This window comes from Taudactylus pleione, unplaced genomic scaffold, assembly GCF_031769625.1.
Source record: "Taudactylus pleione unplaced genomic scaffold, aTauple2 ptg000004l, whole genome shotgun sequence".
Lineage (NCBI taxonomy): Eukaryota > Metazoa > Chordata > Amphibia > Anura > Myobatrachidae > Taudactylus > Taudactylus pleione.
This window is the reverse complement of record NW_028284407.1, coordinates 6,821,954-6,842,485: the sequence shown is the minus strand read 5'-3', so window position 1 is coordinate 6,842,485 and position 20,532 is coordinate 6,821,954. Positions and strand designations below refer to the sequence as shown.

General features: G+C 45.5%; 1 protein-coding gene across 1 annotated transcript in view; it reads left to right on the top strand.

Moving 5' to 3' along the window:
• LOC148543376 (acetylcholine receptor subunit alpha-1-B) overlaps positions 1 to 20,532 on the top strand; it is a 34,392-nt gene that overhangs the window by 3,106 nt on the left and 10,754 nt on the right. Inside the window, exons 2-8 of the mRNA XM_088472771.1 lie at positions 109 to 254; positions 341 to 385; positions 2,640 to 2,749; positions 4,929 to 5,124; positions 6,319 to 6,556; positions 10,976 to 11,199; positions 19,629 to 19,868. Coding sequence (XP_088328897.1) covers positions 109 to 254; positions 341 to 385; positions 2,640 to 2,749; positions 4,929 to 5,124; positions 6,319 to 6,556; positions 10,976 to 11,199; positions 19,629 to 19,868 — 1,199 coding nt within the window. The remainder of the gene's footprint in view (positions 1 to 108; positions 255 to 340; positions 386 to 2,639; positions 2,750 to 4,928; positions 5,125 to 6,318; positions 6,557 to 10,975; positions 11,200 to 19,628; positions 19,869 to 20,532) is intronic.

The following is a 20,532-nucleotide window of genomic DNA, read 5'->3' as shown; positions in this document are numbered from 1 at the left end:
TTGCTGCAAATACAAGCACTTTACTTTTTTTTTTTTACAACTCTGGAGCAGTTCAATTGGCAACAGATACAAATAAATATTCTTCCAAAATATTATCTATCCCTGCAGCTGGATCTGTGCTCCCCTATGAGCACGAAACGCGTCTGATTAAAGACCTGTTTGAAAACTACAACAAAGTTGTTCGTCCAGTTGAAACCTTCAGTGACAAAGTTGTGGTAACAGTCGGACTACAGCTTATTCAGCTTATTAATGTGGTAGGGTGATCAGTGCAAATGAATCCAATGATTTGGTTTGATCTATATACTTTTCATTACCTTACACTGTTTGTCTGTTTATAAAGGATGAAGTAAATCAAATTGTATCATCAAATGTCCGTCTGAAACAGGTTTGTGCTTCAGCTTTTTAACATTTTGGATTTATGTCACAGAAATATAACTTAAAATGTAGCTAAATTATTACTTCTATGTACTGTATAAATAAAATAATTAAAGAGATGAGAATCTAAAGCTGGCCACACACTAGAACAACTTACTGTACATCCAACCAGCCAACTTGTTGATTGGTTGGAATTAAAATCTGGTAAGGAATGGGAGTAAATGATGATCAGAAATTTACTCCTAAATGCCAGAAAACAGATGAAATGGTCGTCAGACAAGTTTGTTAAATGTTTGATTTAAACTATTTGTTTATACAACAGTTTTGGTCCATTTTTCAGCGTCTGGGAGCAAGTTGCTGATTGTATTCCTTACCAGTTTTCATTCCAACCAATCTACTAGTTGGCTGGTTGGACAGATAATCTTTAGTGTGGCCAGCTTAAGGGGTAGCTTCAATTAAGCGTGGAAGCCGCCATGACCTGTTCTGTCGCCTTCCGCGCTTTAACTCCAGAAGGCTGATTAAGCTTACAGCCAGTGCCGAGGAGAGCTGCGCCGGGCCCAGCTGACAGGGGGAGTGGCCTAATTGTGTTGTGGGGCGTTACCACGCCCCCTTAGAAAGAAATAATGATTTCAGCAAAGCGGCACTGCACACTGGGGAGGGGGGCGCTGCGTGCCCCTCAGCCCAGCGCACAGCCAATGGGGGGCGCGATCAGCGTGATTGCTTCCCCCATAGGCATAGGAGACTGCTCCAGCTGCTGATTTAGCAGCTACGAGCAGTCTCCCAGTGCAGCCCAGCACACAGCAGTGTATGCTGGGCTGCTGTGACTTAAGAGGGAGGGAGACCAGTGCCAGACCCGGGCCCCTGCAGCAAGCCCAGACCCTGGTAATTTGTACCCGCTCCCCCCCTTCTCGGCGCCCCTGCTTGCAGCTTACGGAGGTGAGAGCAGAATCAGCCTAGCAAAATGGCTGACAGCAGCTCGCTTGTCAGAATATGCCCCTAAGAGGTAAATTCAATTAGCCGTGGGTTTTGTTATTTATTGAGTGCAAGTTGGACAATGACAAGAAATATATGAGGTGACTGGAGGCTACTGCACATGTGGGGGTAATGTAATAGGGTCCGAGTTTTTCTGCAGTGCAAACTCGGACCTTCCCGCACATTTAAAAGTCGGAGTTTGTCCCACAACTCGGCCAATGTGATAGCCGGCGAACTTGTTAGGTTGAGGCTACTAAATTGTGCATGTCCGTGTGAGTTTTCTCATATGAAAATGCGTACCTTGTAATGCGACTTTCATTACAAGGTCCGAGTTACACAGAAGAGCCTGGTACTTGTTGTGCATTTAGGAGGGACCCCACATTGTTTTTTTTTATTTTACACACAGAAGCACGCACGGATCTCACGGATCTGTACATGTTTCTGTATAACTCGGCCCTGCTCAGGCTATACTTGCTAGCTATGCTACATGCTACATTTCATCTACAAGTAAAATATATTTACATTTATTATATTTCAGTCTATTCACAGTTTTATGTATGATTGAATTCATAGTCAGCCGTGAATACAGCGCAGTGTTTGTTTTGTTTCCCTGAGTCTTAGTGTGTGAGTTTTATCCTCACCAGGCCCACCAAGAGCCGTGCCGGGCCCCGGTAAAAAAGGGGCGTGGTCTAATTGCGGTTGGCGTGGCCACGCCCCTTAGGTCTCCTCAGTCCGGCGCATATTCAGTGGGGGGCACGACCACCTTGACCGCTCCCACCACAGGCATAGGAGACTGCTGTGGCTGCTTCTTAGCAACTACCAGTGCAGCCCAGCACACAGCAGCATGTGCTGGGCTGCTGTGATGTAAGCGGAAGGGGGAGCAGTGCCGGACCCGGGCCCCCGCCGGGTCCCTCCAGCAGGCCCAGGTCCAGGTAATTAGTACCTGCTCTCCCCCCCTCTCGGCGCCCCTGATCCTCACAATGGCAAACACCTGGATCTGAGTTTTGCCGCTGCGAGTTGCGGGGGGGTGAGAAACACGCGAGTTTGCATGTTCTCGCACCCTATTACATTGGGAGAGTTCTAAAAATGTGCAAATATAGCGCTATTTTCGCACATTTTCAAAACTCGCCCCCTATTACATTTTGCCCGTGGTCTTTGTTAGTAAATGAGAAATTATATATACTGTACACATATTAGTGTTTGTCCTTTTCAATTAAAATGTAATATTTTAGCAGATTTAACTGAATAACTTTTGGCTGCTATTTTGTTTTTAATATTTGTGACATGTTCAGCAATGGGTGGATGTAAACCTAAAATGGAACCCAGCAGATTATGGCGGGATACAGAAAATTCGCATTCCTTCCAGCGATATTTGGCGCCCAGATTTTGTTCTTTACAACAAGTATGTTTATAATTAATTTATTAATGTGATAAGTGAATTGCACTTGTTTTACATTATCACAACAATTCTCTTTGCTTAAAATATCATTAATATGTTGCTTACTGGGCGCAGCTATATTTCAGAGAGAGCTCGTCCCATAGAATTCTTCATCTTTTTGTTGCAAATTTTGAACTGAGATTTTTAAAAACGGGTTGGGTATGGGATGCCGGCGTTCAGAATTCCAATGCTGGCATCCCAACAGGGTTCGGATACCAACGCCTGCAGGTAAGTATCATAACCCTTCCCCTAAACCTAATCCTCCCTCCCCGCAGCCTAAACCTAACCCTCCTCCCCTGCAGCCTAAACCTAACCTTCCGTCCCACAGCCTATCCAATAGGAACGAATAGGCCATCGAGAAGTTTAACTAATTCCATCTGAAGATGCCATCAGTTTCTGCAAGTAAATGCCAAAAACTTGACTTTTTCATAGTTTGATGCATACTGGGCAGCCACATCAGGCCCCTAATAATGAACGGGCCTGTTATTTAACACATGCGGGAATTAGTATTTCCATATGTGTAACAGGCCCATAAGTGACAATGAATAAACCCCTAAGAAATGTTTTCATAGTGAATATTATAATTATTATTATTCTCAGTTACTTACATAGCACCAGCATATTCTGTTGTGCTCTGAAATGGGGAACAGATATAGAAGTAAGAGGGTCCTGCTCGCAAGCTTACATTCTATAGTGAAATAGGCATTGATACATAAGGATAGGTGCTACATATTGCATAATGGTCCAGCCAGATTGCAGAGGTTCTTGTTGGGCTGTATGATCCAGTCACATTGGAATCTTGGCCTGGGATATGAAAGTGAAGAAACTGTATAGTGGGGATGTAACTGGGTAGGATAACTTATGCAGGTTATGTGGATGGTTATGGAATCTGATAAGCTAGTCTTAAGAGGTGAGTTTTCAGGGAAAGCTTGAAGGTTTGAAGACTAGAGGAAAGTCTTATTGTGCGCTAAAGAATATTCCACAGAGAAGGTGCAGCACGGAAAAAGTCCTGTAACCATGAATGGGAGCAAGTAATGTGTATGGATGAGAGAAGCAGATCTTGCGCAGAGTGGTCAGGCTGAGAGATATTTTGAGATAAGCAAAGAGATGTATGTCGGTGTAATTTGATTAATAGTCTTATGTGTAAGAAAGAGTATTTTATATTAATTTGGTAAAATACAGTTAACAGGATTGACAGAGTGGAGTAGCAGATAATGAACGTTTAGTGAGGAAGATCAGCCTCGCAGCTGCATTCAAAATGGATTGTAGTGGTGAAAGTCTGTTTTGGGGAGACCAGTAAAGAGACTATGGCAGTAATCAATGTGGCAAATAATGAGTGCATGGATTAGAGTTTTTGCAGTGTCTTGTGTAAGATATGGCTGTATTCTGGATAGGTTTTTTAGATGTACGTAACATGATTTGGAAACAGATTGAAAGTGGGGAACAAACGATAGTTCACAGTAAAGGATGACACCTAGACAGTGGGCTTTTGGGGTGGGGTTGATTGTCGAACTATCAACAGTGATAGAGATATCAGGTTGGTGGAAAAAATATTAATTCTGTTTTGGAAAGATTAGGTTTGAGGTGGCAAGATGAGATCCTAGATGAAATGGCAGAGAGACATTCAGTAATGCAGACCAACACAAAAGGTGTAAAATCTGGGGAGGATAGGTAGATTTGAGTATTATACGCATACATATGATACTGATATATAAAAGAGCTAATGAGTTATCCAATAGCTGTGGTATAGGGGACCTAAGGCTGAACCATGCAGTATGCCAACTGATAGGCAGCAAAGAGGAGGCGGATTCAGAGAAACAAACACTGAAAGAGCGATTAGATAAGTAGGATGAGAACCAGGATAGGGCTGTGTCCAGAACACCTAGGGATTGTAGTGTTTGTATGAGAAAAGAGTGGTCAACAGTGTTAAATGCAGCAGAGACATCTAGAAGAATAAGAAGTGAGTAATGGCCTTTAGCCTTAACAGTGATCAGATCATCCACTACCTTAGTCAGCGCTGTCTCTGTGGAGTGTTGGGAACAAAAATCTGACTGTGCGAGTGAAGAAAGTGTTTGAGTAGATTTTAACATCCCAGAGAAGCTCTACCAAGTTTTTATAAACATTTGAATTTTTTTCATTATAGCGCAGATGGAGACTTCGCAATTGTCAAGGACACTAAAGTCCTGGTGGATTACACAGGGAAAATTATATGGAAACCTCCAGCTATTTTCAAAAGCTACTGTGAAATCATAGTCACGTATTTCCCATTCGATCAGCAGAACTGCAGCATGAAGCTCGGTACTTGGACCTATGATGGCAACCTAGTAGTTATAAACCCGGTGAGAAATATATATTTTTAATTATAAATGATAAATAGAATGGAAGGATGTATTAGGCACAGATATAAGTGTATTTCCACTGTGTGTGGAGTTCCATAAATAAAACATAAATTCAAAATATTACAGTACTCACCAGTTGGGCCCCTACATCCGTCATGGCCCGGCGATTTTCTCCTCTCTATTGGAGGAAATGGTCTTTGGCAGTGGACTGAAAAACCATAAAATATTGTACAATTCTAATTATAACACACATACATACATATACATGCATACATATATACATACATACATATACATACATATACACACATATATACATACATACATATACATACATATATACATACATACATATACACACATATATACATACATACATATACACACATATATACATACATACATATACATACATATATACATACATACACACAGCAATTTGATTTTTTTAAACTAAAAAAAATTCCAATGTATCCATTGAGAATAATTTGTATCATTTGATTGGATTAATTGCATGTGATTGGGCAATGGCGTCCCTCCACTGGGTGACACCAGGTGCAGCTTCGCCATGCGTCGGCAAAAAAGGTGTGTGGCCTCACAAGGAAGAGGGCATGGCCTTGTGGGTGGAGGGCATGGCCTTGTGAGTAGGGGGCATGGTCAAGCGGCCCAAACCCCTCGTTTTAGTCTCTCTAGGGGGCCCCCCGGAGGTGCGGACTGCCCCTCGGGGATCACTGTGTCAGGAGCTGAGTGCCGGCTCCCTCACTGTGTCAGGAGGTGAGTGCTGCTCGTAATGCTACAATGCAGCACCGGGGTCCTGTCACTGAGGGCTGTCGCCACTTTGATATCACCCCTCAGCGGGTGACAAGCAGGTGTGACCCGCACCCCCCTTTGTGACGCCACTGTGATTAGGTATGTCTATCACACTCTGAAAGACTTCTGTTCAATCACGTTGTATGATTACATTGTAGAGTGTGTGTACCTTTACTTCAGCAGCCACAAAATAGTGTAGGTGATCATGTCTCAACAATGGCCTGTGTCATAGCCTAAATATCATTGGGTAAAAAATGGGTTCAAAAAGTTGTCATGTCATTTTCCAGGAATTGGGTGACTTGAGCTGTTTGTAAAAGAGGTAAAATTGGGAATGCATTGCCTGCACAGTTCATTGTAACCACAATACAGTGCTATTTATTTCAGGAGAGTGATCGTCCAGATCTCAGTAACTTCATGGAGAGTGGAGAGTGGTTGATGAAGGACTATCGTTGCTGGAAGCACTGGGTTACGTACACATGCTGCCCCGATGTCCCATACTTAGACATCACCTATCACTTTGTCTTGCAGCGGCTTTCTCTGTACTTCATAGTGAATGTCATAATTCCCTGTCTGCTCTTCTCCTTTTTGACCGGCTTAGTCTTCTATCTGCCTACTGATTCAGGTACCAAGTACTCCAGGTTTGATTTAATGTTACTGGGAAAAATAATAATAAATTATATTTTAGTAATAAACAATACAGTGTTACACAAAATGCACAACACAGTAGCTGCATTCATAAATAATGGCTTAAACAATAACCTAAGTGTATTTTGTTTTCTAACGGCCCGATCCAGATTTGGGAATAGAGTAAAGCTGGGTATACACTGACAGATACATTGGCCAATCAATTGTGGGCCAATGTATCTGCTGCCCGTGGGGCAGTGTGTACCCGCGATATGCTGCACAGCCAATGGACAGACATGTCTGCAGACATATGCGTCCATCGGCAGGTGTGTACGGGCGGTCTGCAGATCGCCCATACACACACAACGGCAGCCTCGAGGAGGGGGTGGTACACGCTCCCTCGCCTGCCAGGACACGCCCCCGACACTCCCCCTGGTCGCCAGGACCCGCAGCAAGACACAGATGATGGCCGTTCAGTGTGTATGAATGACCATCATCTGCAGATCACTCGATCTGCAGAGATATGCGTCAGGTGAGTACCCACCTTAAGAAAGAGTGTCAGGGTTCAGCCTAGGATCGGCTATCTCTTACCTCCGTACCGGCTTCCCCTGACTTCCTTGTGGTCAGACGCCTGGTGCAGTGATGGGTGAGATGCTGAGTATTCTACCTTAGGTGCTTTTGCGGACTTCCATGGTCGGCTGTGTGTTTTGGGGATCGGAGTTCCCATCATGGGCGCCGCCATGACAGTTCCTCTCATGTGACAGTCCTCCTAACCAATGGTAGCATGATCTCTGTGCTCCAATAATCTGCTACCCCTGGGTATAAATCCACCCCCAGAACTTCAGGAAGATGCTGTTCAACTTCGTTTTTCCAAGTGCCTGTGTTACTCCCACTGTTGCTCTGTGCTAAATCCTTCAGCGTGTTGCTTCAGCCTGCTCACAGTTTTTCAGTTTCCTGTATTAGCTTCCATGCTAACCCTTACTCTGAGACTTTAGCTTTCTCACAGTACTTCAGTGTTTCATGCCCCTTCCCTGTGTGTCTTTGTATATGTGCTGCTAATTCTATTGCAGCTTTCCTGTGGCTATTACCCTGTGTCACTGAGGTGTCAGATTACCTGCTAGTACTAATTAGCTCACAGCTGGACCTCCAGCACTCTCCTAGTAATTGCCTTTGTCCAGTACCAGCATTACTAGCTTCCCCAGTTTATTCTTGCCTTCCTTCTGTGTTTTACTGTTTATCAGCTCCAGAATCTGTTGCAGTTCCTGTACATTTTCCTGTGTTTCCAAGCTAGCCTGCGACTGGGATTACTACATGTGCCTGTGTCCACTTCTCTCTGTGTCTTGTTTGTGCAGTCAACACCTACATTTATAGCTTTCCAGTGCATGTTTGTGTTCTTTGCTCTGTGTCTTGTCTCTGCAAATCAGCTCTAAACATATCTAGCAATTCCCAATATATGCCTCTGTTTTTCTGTGCAATCAGCAGTTGGATTTCTTAGTGATTCTCAGTACACTTTCCAGTATTCCTATGCTAGCCTGTGATTAGGATCCCTAAACAGCGTTTCAATATCTAAGCATCCAGTTTACCTCCTGTGCTCTAGCATTTGCTTTGTTAAATATAGTTTCCGGTCTTCTGCCATTCCCAGGTACCTGTCCAGAGGGCCGCGACCTGCTCACTTGGTGCAGTGGAAAACCAAATCCCAATTGGAGGGGTCTCTGGAGAAAACCACCAAGTGAGTTAGACTCCGCGCCTCTGGGCAGGTCTAGCCAAACCTGTGTTCGGCCGCAACTAGGAGACCTAGTCCAGTCACTTCCCAGGTCACCCGAACCCCCCGGCTTACCGTCCTCCACAGAGGAACATTTGCATCGGATCGTGACAAAGAGTAAGTAACTGTGCATCTTGGTAACACCATGTTGCATTGCAGGTGGGGCAGATGGATAATGTGCAGAGAGATGAAGATTTGGGAGGGGTGTGTCCAAACTGAAATCTAAATTGCAGTGTAAAAATAAAGCTGTCCAGCATCTGTGGGTTACATGCAAAAGCAGCCGGTATTTACCCCACCCACATGCAATTTTTTTTTCTGTATTAGCACCCCTTGTCATACCTGCTGACTTTCTGGCTGCTCCTTCCGGGAGGGAGCAGCCAGTTCGGCAGGATGGGAAAGGGAGGGGGCTTGGCCGGGCCAAGGGGGAGTGGCCAGGTGAGTGACATCACTTGTGGGCGTGTCAGGGGCGAGTCACGCAATCGCGTCAGTTTGGCCCCGCCCCCCCTACACAATGCCGATAAAATAAGCATTGTGAAGCAGGGGGCGGGGCCAAAATGACGCAATTCGCGTCACCGGCCCCCAAGCTGCAGGAGTGGCTGGGGTTATTGCTGGGGGGGATAGGAGGGGTGGGCGGCAGACGGGAGAATTGCCTGCCTTCCCGGGAGGTCGGGAGCAGCACCCAGTTTTTGGGAGGCTCCTGACCAAATCGGGAGGGTAGGCAAGTATGCCCCTTGTATTGCAACATGGTTTGTCCAGATACACAGTTACTTGCTCTATCTTACTCTAGTCCCACATCTGACCCTAAGATCATAAACATGACACTGCAGGGGTCATAAACTCCCCACATCCAGTGCTTTTTATCCATAAGAAAATGCAGAGCTGGATTAAGGTTTGTGAGGGCCCTAGGGAAACTAACTTGTGGCTACTACACAATACAATTGCCAATATGAGATGCTGGCTGCTGGCAATGTTATTAAAGAGTATAATATGTAAAGACTACCAGCACTACAAATGGGTTAAAAGCACTGTAGTTCCCCCAGTTCACATTATACCACAAAGAAACCCAAGTTCACATATGCCACAGTGCCTACCACACTGGTGATGTAGCTATGTATGGGAGCCCCTGAATTACCACCCCCCTGCCCTGTTGTTAATCAACACTGAGAAAAGGTACTGGTACTGAGGAAATAGGTACTGGAACTAGAAAAAAAGGTTCCGGTACTCATCTACAGTTACTAGGCTTCAATATACTGGAAAAGTATTTTACTTTATTGTATTCCGAAAATATTTAACTGATTTCTTCCTGCTTCCAGAACTAGTTAGAAGAATTAAAAATTTTACAAAAAAGGTTCTGATATTAAGTACCATTGATTACCACCAGCAAAAACAAACCACTGCCCACCCCCTAAAACCCAGTGGTGTCCCTCCCCGCGGTGTCACCTGGTGCGGGGAGAGATGCTGTGGGTGCAACGCCAACAAAAAGGAGGCACGGCTTCACTGGCAGGGACAGGGCCACGTGGGAAGGGGCAAGGCCTCGCAACTCGAACCCCCGTAGTTATTACTGAGGAAGGGGGGAGACGGAAGTGCGGACTGCCCTGTTTGCAGTGCCGGAGCTGAGTGCTGCACTTAATGCTACAGTGCAGCACCCGGCTCTTGTCACTGAGGAGGAGTCTGCACCTCGGTCTCACCCCTCGGTGGGTGACACCCAGGTGCCCCCCCCCTTCTAACACCACTGCATGTACCCCATATGGGGACATGAGTGTGGAGTACATGTACCCCATCTGATAAAGTCCTGACCCCTGGATGACCCCCTTTATCAGAGTTTGGCAGTGTGAGGAAAGAGCTGTCAGTGATAATGAACCCAACCAGATCTAATTAAGAACTAGAACAGGTATGTGGTTCAGGATTGCACTTGTAACAGTTTTATTCAAACAGAAACTGCCCATGCATCCTGGGGAGGTGTAACCATGACCCTCAAGATGGCATGACAATGCCCCCCTCAGCGCGCCACCAACATTTTGCTCAGCTTCTTCAAAGGACACACAACAGGGTGTAGCCATGCCCCCACTTATCCATGCCCTCCCCTTAGTATCGGGCCCATCTGACCTCTCCTTGGCCCTGGTCACCCCAATGTTTGCGTTGCCGCATACCTATGTCTATACATGGCATTTTCAGTCATAAGGGGGTGGGGTTAAATGTGAACATCCCATATAATTTTAGAAAGGTGACTCCTACAGTCTTGGGTGGGGGTTTTGTTGGGTCTGTCTGAGGTACAGTTAATGGAGGAAGTGCAGAATGAAGTAGAGAAGATGTTGAAACAAAATATATGGACAAATGTGAAATATGATGTTTTAATTTTATCTTCTCTCTGACATAGATAAGGTCTAATGTCCTAACATGGCCACCGTAGTAAAATACATTATTAACTTTGTTTACTAGTGGTTCCAGGGTATGACCAAGTTCTTTCAGAGCTGTTTATATGGATATTTCTATTGCTGATATATTATATTATTCACTATTTAGCATAGATGAGATATGTCCTCTCTGATTTCACTAGTCAAAACAGATTTTTCACAGTTATTTAAAACATATGTGCACCGTATTCATGTATTATTAACATTACTATTCTTCTTGCCTCTTTCCCATGTCTTGTAGGTGAGAAAATGACGCTAAGCATCTCTGTCCTGCTGTCTCTAACTGTGTTTCTTCTGGTCATTGTTGAGCTGATCCCTTCAACATCAAGTGCCGTGCCGCTGATTGGGAAATACATGTTATTTACAATGGTGTTCGTTATAGCATCTATCATTATTACAGTCATCGTAATTAACACTCATCACCGATCCCCAAGTACTCATACAATGCCCCCCTGGGTGAGGAAGGTGAGTTAAGTGGTGTAAAACTCCAGTATTATTAAATTCTGTCCAGAAGAGTCCTGACTGTGCAGAGCAGTGATTGTGCACAATGGAAGTAGCTTTGTTGTTTAAGCAAGAGAATGGTTTATTTAAGAATATGTAACAAACCACAATGATTATCACTTTGATCATATATTTATATTCCTCCTGCCTAAACATGACACCCTACACTGTAACCATAAAGTTGAATCTGCCTCAAACCAGCTAGCCCCTGCCACCCTCTTACTCTCCTTGTCACCCTCCACAGCTTTGGGAAACAGACATGAAACTTGCAAAGTTGCTTGAGTAAGGGAGTGAGGGCAACATAGGAGAAATCTTGGATGCAGGATTGAGTGAAGGTGGTCAGAGCAGAGGTGAGGCGGTGGTCAGTGGAAAGGCGGAGAGGGCAGGAGGGAGTGTGGACAGAAATTAAGTTGGAAATGTAGGAGGGAATGGAGCGATTGAGGGCTTTATATGTGAGGGAGAGGAGTTTTTAAACTGATTTATGTGGTGGCTTTAGAGCCAGTGAAGCAATTTGCAAATGGGAGGCTGACATACAGCAGAGAGAGAGAGATAAATAAGCTGTCCGGCAGCATTCATGATAAATGAAGTGGGGAGGTAAGAGTGAGAGGAAGTCCAGAGAAAAGGAGATTACAGTAATCTAGGTGGGAAACGACAAGTGCATGAATGAGGTTTGGTGGCATACATAGTGAGGAAACATCTGATTCTAGAAATGTAGCAAAGCTGGAATCGGCAGTACTGTGAGGTAGACTAAATGTAAGGTATGAAAATGTATGAAAGAGAGGGAGGAGTTAAGGATCACGTCCAGGCAGTGGACTTAGGTAATAGACGTGATATTCGGTTTTAAATCTATTGATTTTGAGAAATTTCTGGGGTATCCTGGAGGACATGGTAGAAAGACAGAGATACGAGAGAGGGCGGCAGGAGAGAGGTCAGGGCAGTGTCATCCGCACAAAGGTAATATTGGAGGTCAAAGGAGCTGATGAGATCATCAAAGACGGAGATGAGAAAAGAAGGGGGCCAAGAACAGAAGTTTGGCGAACACCAACAGGTAGTTGAAAATGAAGGGAGGTGGAGTCAGAAGAGGACAATGAAGGACTGGAGTGTCTAAAGGAGAAGGTGGCCCACAGTATCAAAGGCAGCAGATAGGTACAAGAGGAGAAGTGGGAACTGACCTTTGGATTTAGCAATAAGAAGATTATTAGTGACTTTAGTGAGGGTCGGTTCTGTGGAGTGAAGGAAGGAGAGGTAAATGATGAGGCACCTATAGAAAACTCTCTCAAGATTCTTAGAGGCAAAGGGAAGAAGAGAGATAGGGCAGTGGTTGGGGAGAGAGTCTGGGTTTATAGAGGGGTTTTGGATGATGGGTGTGAGGACAGCATGCTTGAAGGAGAAGGGGAAAGTACCAGATGAGTATTATGCATGCCCTCTTCCAACAATAGCACTCATTGGGGGTCATTCAGACCCACTCGCGAGTGGCAGTACGCTCGCAAGTGGGTCGATGTTCCCCACTGCGCATGCGCATGACGGAGGGAGCTCCGTCGTGCGCATGCTGGAAACCCGGCAAGCGAAGGACTTTCCATCGCTCCGGGTCTCGCAAAAAAGGGGGCGTGCTCTCGATGTTGATTGACAGCACGCCCCCTTTGGTGGGCGTGCCGGGGGCGTGCCTGCCAGACGGAGGCGTTCCCATGGGAACGCCTACCGTCTGAAGCCGGCCCCACAGACATCACTAGTGATGTCAGTGGGAATGATTTTGGCTCTGATAGAGCCAAAATCACTCCAGGGCTTGTGGTTGAGAAACCCGACCACAGGGTTTCACTCGCAAGTCCGATGGTCGCGATGGTCAAGACCATCGCAACCATCTTGTTGGACGCTCGTATATGCTGTGGGTGGTGACCCAAAGCTATACGAGCATCCAGGAGGACGCTCCATTTTAATGGAGGAGGGCCCTGATTCAGAGCGAGCGCTCTGGTCAGAGCGTCCGGCTCTGAATCAGGGCCATTGTTCACTATACATTATCCTTCTCATATTGCACCTTATTTATGATTACTCACAAGAACTAGGTGGGTGGGAGTTCCATATGGATCTGACCACATGAAAAAGTACATCCATGTGGGAACACATACTGTATAGCTGGTGCGTTGTCAGGGGCTGGTTGGGAATTTTTAGCCTGACATGATCCCTTACACTTATTAACTCCATCATCATCCACCTCAGATTTCATTAACCTCCTCCTCATTAACATTAACTCCTTCAGTCTGAGCAAATCAATTACTCTAATATCAATAAACCTTTTAAAACCATTAACTTCCTTATCCCTATCATTACATATTCAGTTTCATTCATAATCCATTTTATGCATATTCATTAACCCTCTCAATATTTACCTCCCTCAGCCTCTGCATTATTAACCCCATTAAGATCATTAGCCCCGTCGCCCACATAATCAAGCCCAATCATCAATAGTAACCCCTTCACCGTCAATACGTAACTCACTCATACTAATCACTCCTTCATTCTCGATATTAATTCCACTCATTTATACTCCGCCCCCTCAATAATACTTCGCCTCCTCAATAATACTCCGCCCCCTCAGTTATACTCCTTCCCCACTGTTGATCTCCGTGATATTTAGTCACAGCGAAACTGATTAAATACCAGTTCACCTCTACTTCTAGGTGCTGCCACACAGGACATGCTGCTCTTACCATAGAGAGGCAATTGTGGGGCCTGTAGAGCAAAGAAAGGAGGGTTCTGCTATGGCCTGTGAGAGGGAGGGTCTGCCAAAGAAGGGGGTATTACTTCAAAAATAACATGTCTATGTACTAAGCCTTGGAGGGAGATAAAGTACTACCCAATCAGTTCCTAACTGTCATTTTAAACACAGGGCCTGATTCAGACCCGGACGTTATGCTGCACCTGCTCGCTTTGAGCGATTTTTCGCAAACTGCGCATGCGTATAATGCGCATGCGCGAACCAGTCAGTGCAATGGGAAAGTGCTCGCCCGTAGCCCGCAGTCGGGCCGTTACTTTGAGTGACAGATTGTGCCGTTTGTGGGTGGTAACAGGGGAAGGTGCTTGTGAACAGGGGTGTGGATGTGCGAACGCAGGCGTGTCCGACCGTCAGAACGGCGTTTAATGGGTGTGCATAATTAGCAAAGTAGCGTCATTACACACGTGACTGGGTTGTATTTTAGCCTGAACTGTTCGCAATGTTGTGGTGGGAAAAGGCTACCACAAGTGCTGCGAGCAGCTCCGATGGCTCTCGATGTTCCCGATTAATCCTGCAACTGCCGGAGATGACGTGTGTTGCGAGTGGCAAAGGGGCGTCTTTATACAGGTGCGAGCGCATAGTGCGGCCGCTCGCTAATACTTAGTGGGCGGCTTTATGCGGCGCAGTGCGAGAGCATGACTTAAATGGCCAGCTGCTTTTAGCCAGCGAGCGGACGCAAATAGCGACCGGGTCTGAATCAGGCCCACAGCCTGTAAATTGACAGTTAGGAGCTGATTAGTTGATACTTTAACTCCGTCCACTTTATCTCTCTCCAAGGCTTAGTACATAGACCCCTAAGAGAGGAAGGCGGGAAAAAAATATTTACACACTATAAATAATAAAAAATAACGCCTTTTCCCGGTAGCAACATGCCCAGCAGTCTGCATAATTGCCTGGTCCCAGTCACACTCATTTAACATGAGACCGGCCCACCTTGCCCCTCAACATTGCGCAAAAAAACCACTTGCACCTTTTTATCATTGCCTCATTGCATTTACAAAGTAAGTTATTTCATGCAGGGCTCTCTCTCACTCCCTGTTTTGTTATTGATGTAAATGTAGACTACGCTGAGCTGCAAAATATGTTGGTGCTTTCTACATGAACATTTATTTTTATTTTATTATTTATTAACAGATTCTTATATAGCGCAGCATATTCCATTGCGCTTTACAATTTGAACATTAATAGAACAAAACTGGGTAATAACCAGTGGCGGGCTGGGCCGGGGGGCAGGGTGCCATATGCCCCCCGGGCCGGTAGACTTTTGCCTCAGTGAGGGCCGGTATCATATGACTGACGGCCGGGTGACAGGCAGAAAGTGCTCTCAGTCGCTCCGACTATAGCAGCATCAGCGCGGCTGGGCAGCATTCTCTGCCTGTTACCCGGCTGTCTGTCACCCTATGTAGCTTGTGGCTGCACACTGAGCAGCGCTCCTTCCGAGGCCGCTCCGCTGCAGGGGCTGTGCACCTACCTCTGTGTCCTCTGTCCCTTCCCTCGGGCTCCTTCCTCTACCCGGCTAAGGCCCCTCACCGGAAGGCCCCACCCCCTCTCCTACCCTGACTGACTATATTAATCCATCACCTCCTGTCCCTGCTGAAGACCCCGCCCCCTCACCACGAGTCTCCGCCCCTTCACTGGTCTATCCTGTCTGTGTGATCTCTTCCTGTACCCTGGAGCTCCGTAGGGACCAGAGACAGAGCAGCCTTCCAGGCAGGTAAGTGCCAGTGGAGGTGTACATGTTTAAATGACATTTGAGAGGGAAGGGGGGTGTTGGAATACTTATGCAATGGGGGGCTGTAGTTATTTTTATCTTTGGGGAGATGGGGTGTTTTAATACTGTTGGTGCTGGGGGTGATGTAATAATGTGTGTGAATGTGGGGGGGGTATTATTATTGTGTGTGAGGGCTACTGTATATTCATAATACCTGTGTTATATGTGGGTCACTGATGATTTCTGCATAATCTGGTGATTACTGTCAGGTGGTCACTGAGAACCTCTCTGCATTATATGGCAGTCACTGCGACACTCCCTGATCTGATGGTCCCTGCGAACCTCTCTGCATTATATGGCAGTCACTGCGACATTCCCTGATCTGATGGTCCCTGCGAACCTCTCTGCATTATATGGCAGTCACTGCGACACTCCCTGATCTGATGGTCCCTGCGAACCTCTCTGCATTATATGGCAGTCACTGCGACACTCCCTGATCTGATGGTCCCTGCGAACCTCTCTGCATTATATGGCAGTCACTGCGACACTCCCTGATCTGATGGTTACTGCAAACCTCTCTGCATTATATGGCAGTCACTGCGACACTCCCTGATCTGATGGTCCCTGCGAACCTCTAAATATTATATGGCAGTCACTGCGACACTCCCTGATCTGATGGTCCCTGCGACCCTCTCTGCATTATATGGCAGTCACTGCGACACTCCCTGATCTGATGGTTACTGCAAACCTCTCTCTGCATTATATGGCAGTCACTGCGACACTCCCTGATCTGATGGTCCCTACGAACCTCTCTGTATTATATGGCAGTCACTGCGATGCTTCCTAATCTGGCTGTCACTGCAAACCTCTCTACATTATTTAAAGCACACCCACATTATTATTATTATTAGCATTTATTTATAGACACAGCTTACTTACAGAGGCTATTATCATGTGTCTTTTCTCCATTGCAATGCGCTGGTGGAGAAATCGGGCCACTTACTTGTGTCTGCCCCCCAGGCCAAAAGTTGCCAGCCAGCCCCTGGTAATAACAGACAGATATATAGGTAGGAAGGCCCTGCACGCAAGCTTACAATCTAAAGGGAAATAGGCATTGATACACAAGGTCCAGCCAGAATGCACAGTTTCTTGGTTGGCTGCATGATCCAGTCACACAGGAATGTCGACCAAATGTCATGAGGATGTGAGAGAAAGACAATGTGTGAGATTGTGTGTGGACTGTAAAAGGGGATGTAATTAGATATGGAAGCTATGAAGGTTATGTGGGAGGTTCTGGAATCTGATAAGCTTGCCTGAAGAGGTGAGTTTTCAGGGAACGCTTGAAGGATTGAAAACTAGAGGAAAGTCTTATTGTGCGAGATAGTTCATTCCATAGAGTGGGTGCAGGGCGAAGAAAGTTCTGTAACCGTGAATGGGAGCAAGTAATGCATGGGGATGAGAGACGCAGATCTTGTGCTGAGTGGAGAGGTCGGGTTGGGTTTTTGAGATGAGTGAAGAGATGTATGTTGGTGTGGTTTGGTTAATAGCCTTATGTGTAAGTGAAAGTGTTTTGTATTGAATACGGTAGAAAACCGGCAACCAATGTAGGGACTGACAGAGCTAGGCAGCAGAAGAAGAACATTTCGCAAGGAAGATAAGCCTTGCAGCTGCATTCATAATGGATTGTAATGGTGATAGCCTGTTTTTGGGAAGACCAGTAAGGAGGCTATTGCAATAGTCAATGCGGGAAATAAAGAGTGCATGGATTAGAGTTTTTGCAGTGTCTTGTGTGAGATATGGTCGAATTTTGAATATGTTTTTTACATGTATGTAACATGATTTTGAGACAGATTGAATGTGGGGAACAAAGGACAGTTCAGAGTCAAGGATGACACCAAGGCAGCGAGCTTGTGGGGTGGGGTGGGGTGGGGTGGATGGTCGAAGTATCAACAGTGATAGAGAGATCAGGTTGGTAACTGTTATTGGCCGGTGGAAATATAATTAATTCTGTTTTAGAAATATTAAGTTTCAGGTGGCGAGATGACATCCAAGATGAAATGGCAGAATGACATTCAGTGACACAGACCAATACAGATGGAGATAAATCTGGAGAGGATAGGTAGATTTGAGTATCATCCGCATACAGATGGTACTGAAATCCAAAACAGCTGATTAGTTTGCCAAGAGAGGTGGTATAGATTGAGAATAGCAGAGGACCTAAGACAGAGCCTTGCGGTGCTCCAACTGATAGAGGTAGCGAAGATGAGGCAGAATCAGAAAAACAAACAGTAAAAGAGCGATCAGATAGGTAGGAAGAAAACCAAGAAAGAGCTGTGTCCTTAAGACCTAGGGATTGCAGTGTTTGTATGAGAAGAGAGTGGTCAACAGTGTCAAAAGCAGCAGAGAGATCTAGAAGAATTAGGAGTGAGTAATGGCCTTTAGCCTTGGCAGTGACAAGATCATTTACTACCTTAAGGCCCCCATACATCAGAGATTGATTGCAGCAATCGTGCAATTTACAATCGATTGTGTATAAAAATCTTTCCCTTTTTCAATCGATTGTGTCAATCCTGCAATCTGCAATCGATTGAAAAAGGGAAAGATTGTTATACACAATCGATTGCAAATTGCACAATTGCTGCAATCAATCTCTGATGTATGGGGGCCTTTAGTCACTGCTGTCTTTATGGAGTGTTGGGAACGAAAGCCGGACTGAAGTGGGTCCAATAAATTGTGTGCGTTAAGAAAGTGTGTGAGGCGGGTGTAGACAAGTCTCTCAAATAGCTTCGAGGGGCAAGGGACCTGGGAGATAGGACGGTAATTTGAGAGCGTATTAGGGTCAGAATTTTGTTTTTTCAGAATGGGAGTAATCACTGCGTGCTTGAACAGTGATGGAAAGTTGCCAGTAGAGAGAGAGAGATTACAGATTTTAGTTAGGGTTGGGATAAGCACAGGAGACAGAGCTTTACTGATTTGTGAGGGTATAGGATCTAGAGGAGAGGTAATAGAGTAGGAGGATGAGAAGAGTGTAGATACTTCATCTTCATTTGTGAGATCAAATGAAGAGAATGTGCCAGAGAGTTCAGGTAGGGAATTGAGCAGGTCACTAGCTGAGGAAGAGCCTACCATTTCATTTCGGATCTTATCAATCTTGTCCCTAAAATAGGAAGCAAGATCTTGTGCACAGATAGTAGCAGGTGGTTTGGGTGATGGAGGGGTAAGAAGCAGTTTAAATGTATTAAAAAGTCACTTGGGGTTAGAAGCTTGAGCAGAGATTGGAAATATGTTTGTTTGGCAGTGTCCAGAGCAGTATGATAAGAATTGTAGATAGTCTTGTATGTGAGGAAGTCACTTGGAGTATGAGACTTTCGGCACTGACGTTCAACTTTACGCAAGAATTTTTGAAGATGCCTTGTTAAGCTAGATTGCCACGGTTGACGTCTAACTCTACGTGGTGTGTGATGGGTAGCTGGAGCTACTTCATCGAGTGCTTTTTCTAGAATCTGGTTTAGGTGTGATGCAGCAGTCTCAGGAGAAGTGAATGTAGAAATTGGTGATAGTTGTTGTAGTGAGATAGATAGTTGTTGAAGGTTAATGGCATTAATATTTCTACGGGTTTTAGGTTTAGGTTTGGTTGATTTCAATGATGTTGATGTAATGGAGGAGAGTGTGCAGGTGATAAGGTTGTGATCTGAGAGAGGGACTTAATAATAAAAAGCTGTAGGGCTGCAAACAGTCTTACTTCTAGGTATTACCAAACCATCAGAGTATTAATTAGTTTGATTATTAAAATGAAAACAAGGACAGGTGCCTGTTTCACTTGTTACTGTGTAGATTTCCAATAGAGTGGGTCATGTTAGTATTTTATACACTGATGGCAAAATAATAGTTGCTACTCTTTCATTTATTCAGATATTTATTGACACCATCCCAAACCTGATGTTCTTCTCTACAATGAAACGTCCTTCGCAAGAAAAACAAGGGCAGAAGATTTTTGCAGAAGACATTGATATATCGGAAATTTCGGGAAAACTGGGACCTGCCGCTGTGACCTACCAGTCCCCGATCTTAAAGAACCCTGACGTGAAGAGCGCGATAGAAGGAGTCAAATATATTGCAGAGACCATGAAGTCTGACCAGGAATCCAATAAGGTAAAATATGTTACAGTATATTCCAAGGGAATCAGTATATATTACCACCGCTGGAAGCCTGGAAGGGGTGAAGATCCCGACAGTGGATTTAGGTAAGTATCGCTAACCCTACACCCCCCTAACCCTAACCATCCCTTACGGGTGCCTAACCCTAACCTCCCCCCCTAGTGCCTAACCCTAACCCCCCGCTAAGTGCCTAAACCTTACCCCCCCGTCCCTGCAGCCTAAGCCTAAGTCTCCCTGCGGGGTGTCTAACCCTAACCTCCCACCGGGGTGCCTAACCCTAATGCCCCCTTTCCCTTGCCTAACCCTCTCAGGGGGGTGCCTAACCCTAAGTCACCCCTGGAGCTCTGAAACCTAACCCTCCCCCCCACGGCTGTCCGCGCCCGGCTTACCTTTGGGCGTCAGGCTCCCAGCGTAAGTCTAATGACAGGCGTCGGGATTTCGACGCCTGTCATTAGTACCCTATTGGGTTTTGAGAGTCGTGAAGCCGGCGGTCGGCATTTCAACCGTCGGCTTCCTAACTGCAGCCCATTCCAAGTCCCAAAATGGTGGATGAAGCTGAAAAATAACTATATACTCCACAAAGGTGTATCCTATTGCCCCCTTTGGTGTCCTTTCCATTCTCCATGCTGCTGGTGGATAGATCCACTAGTATAATGGT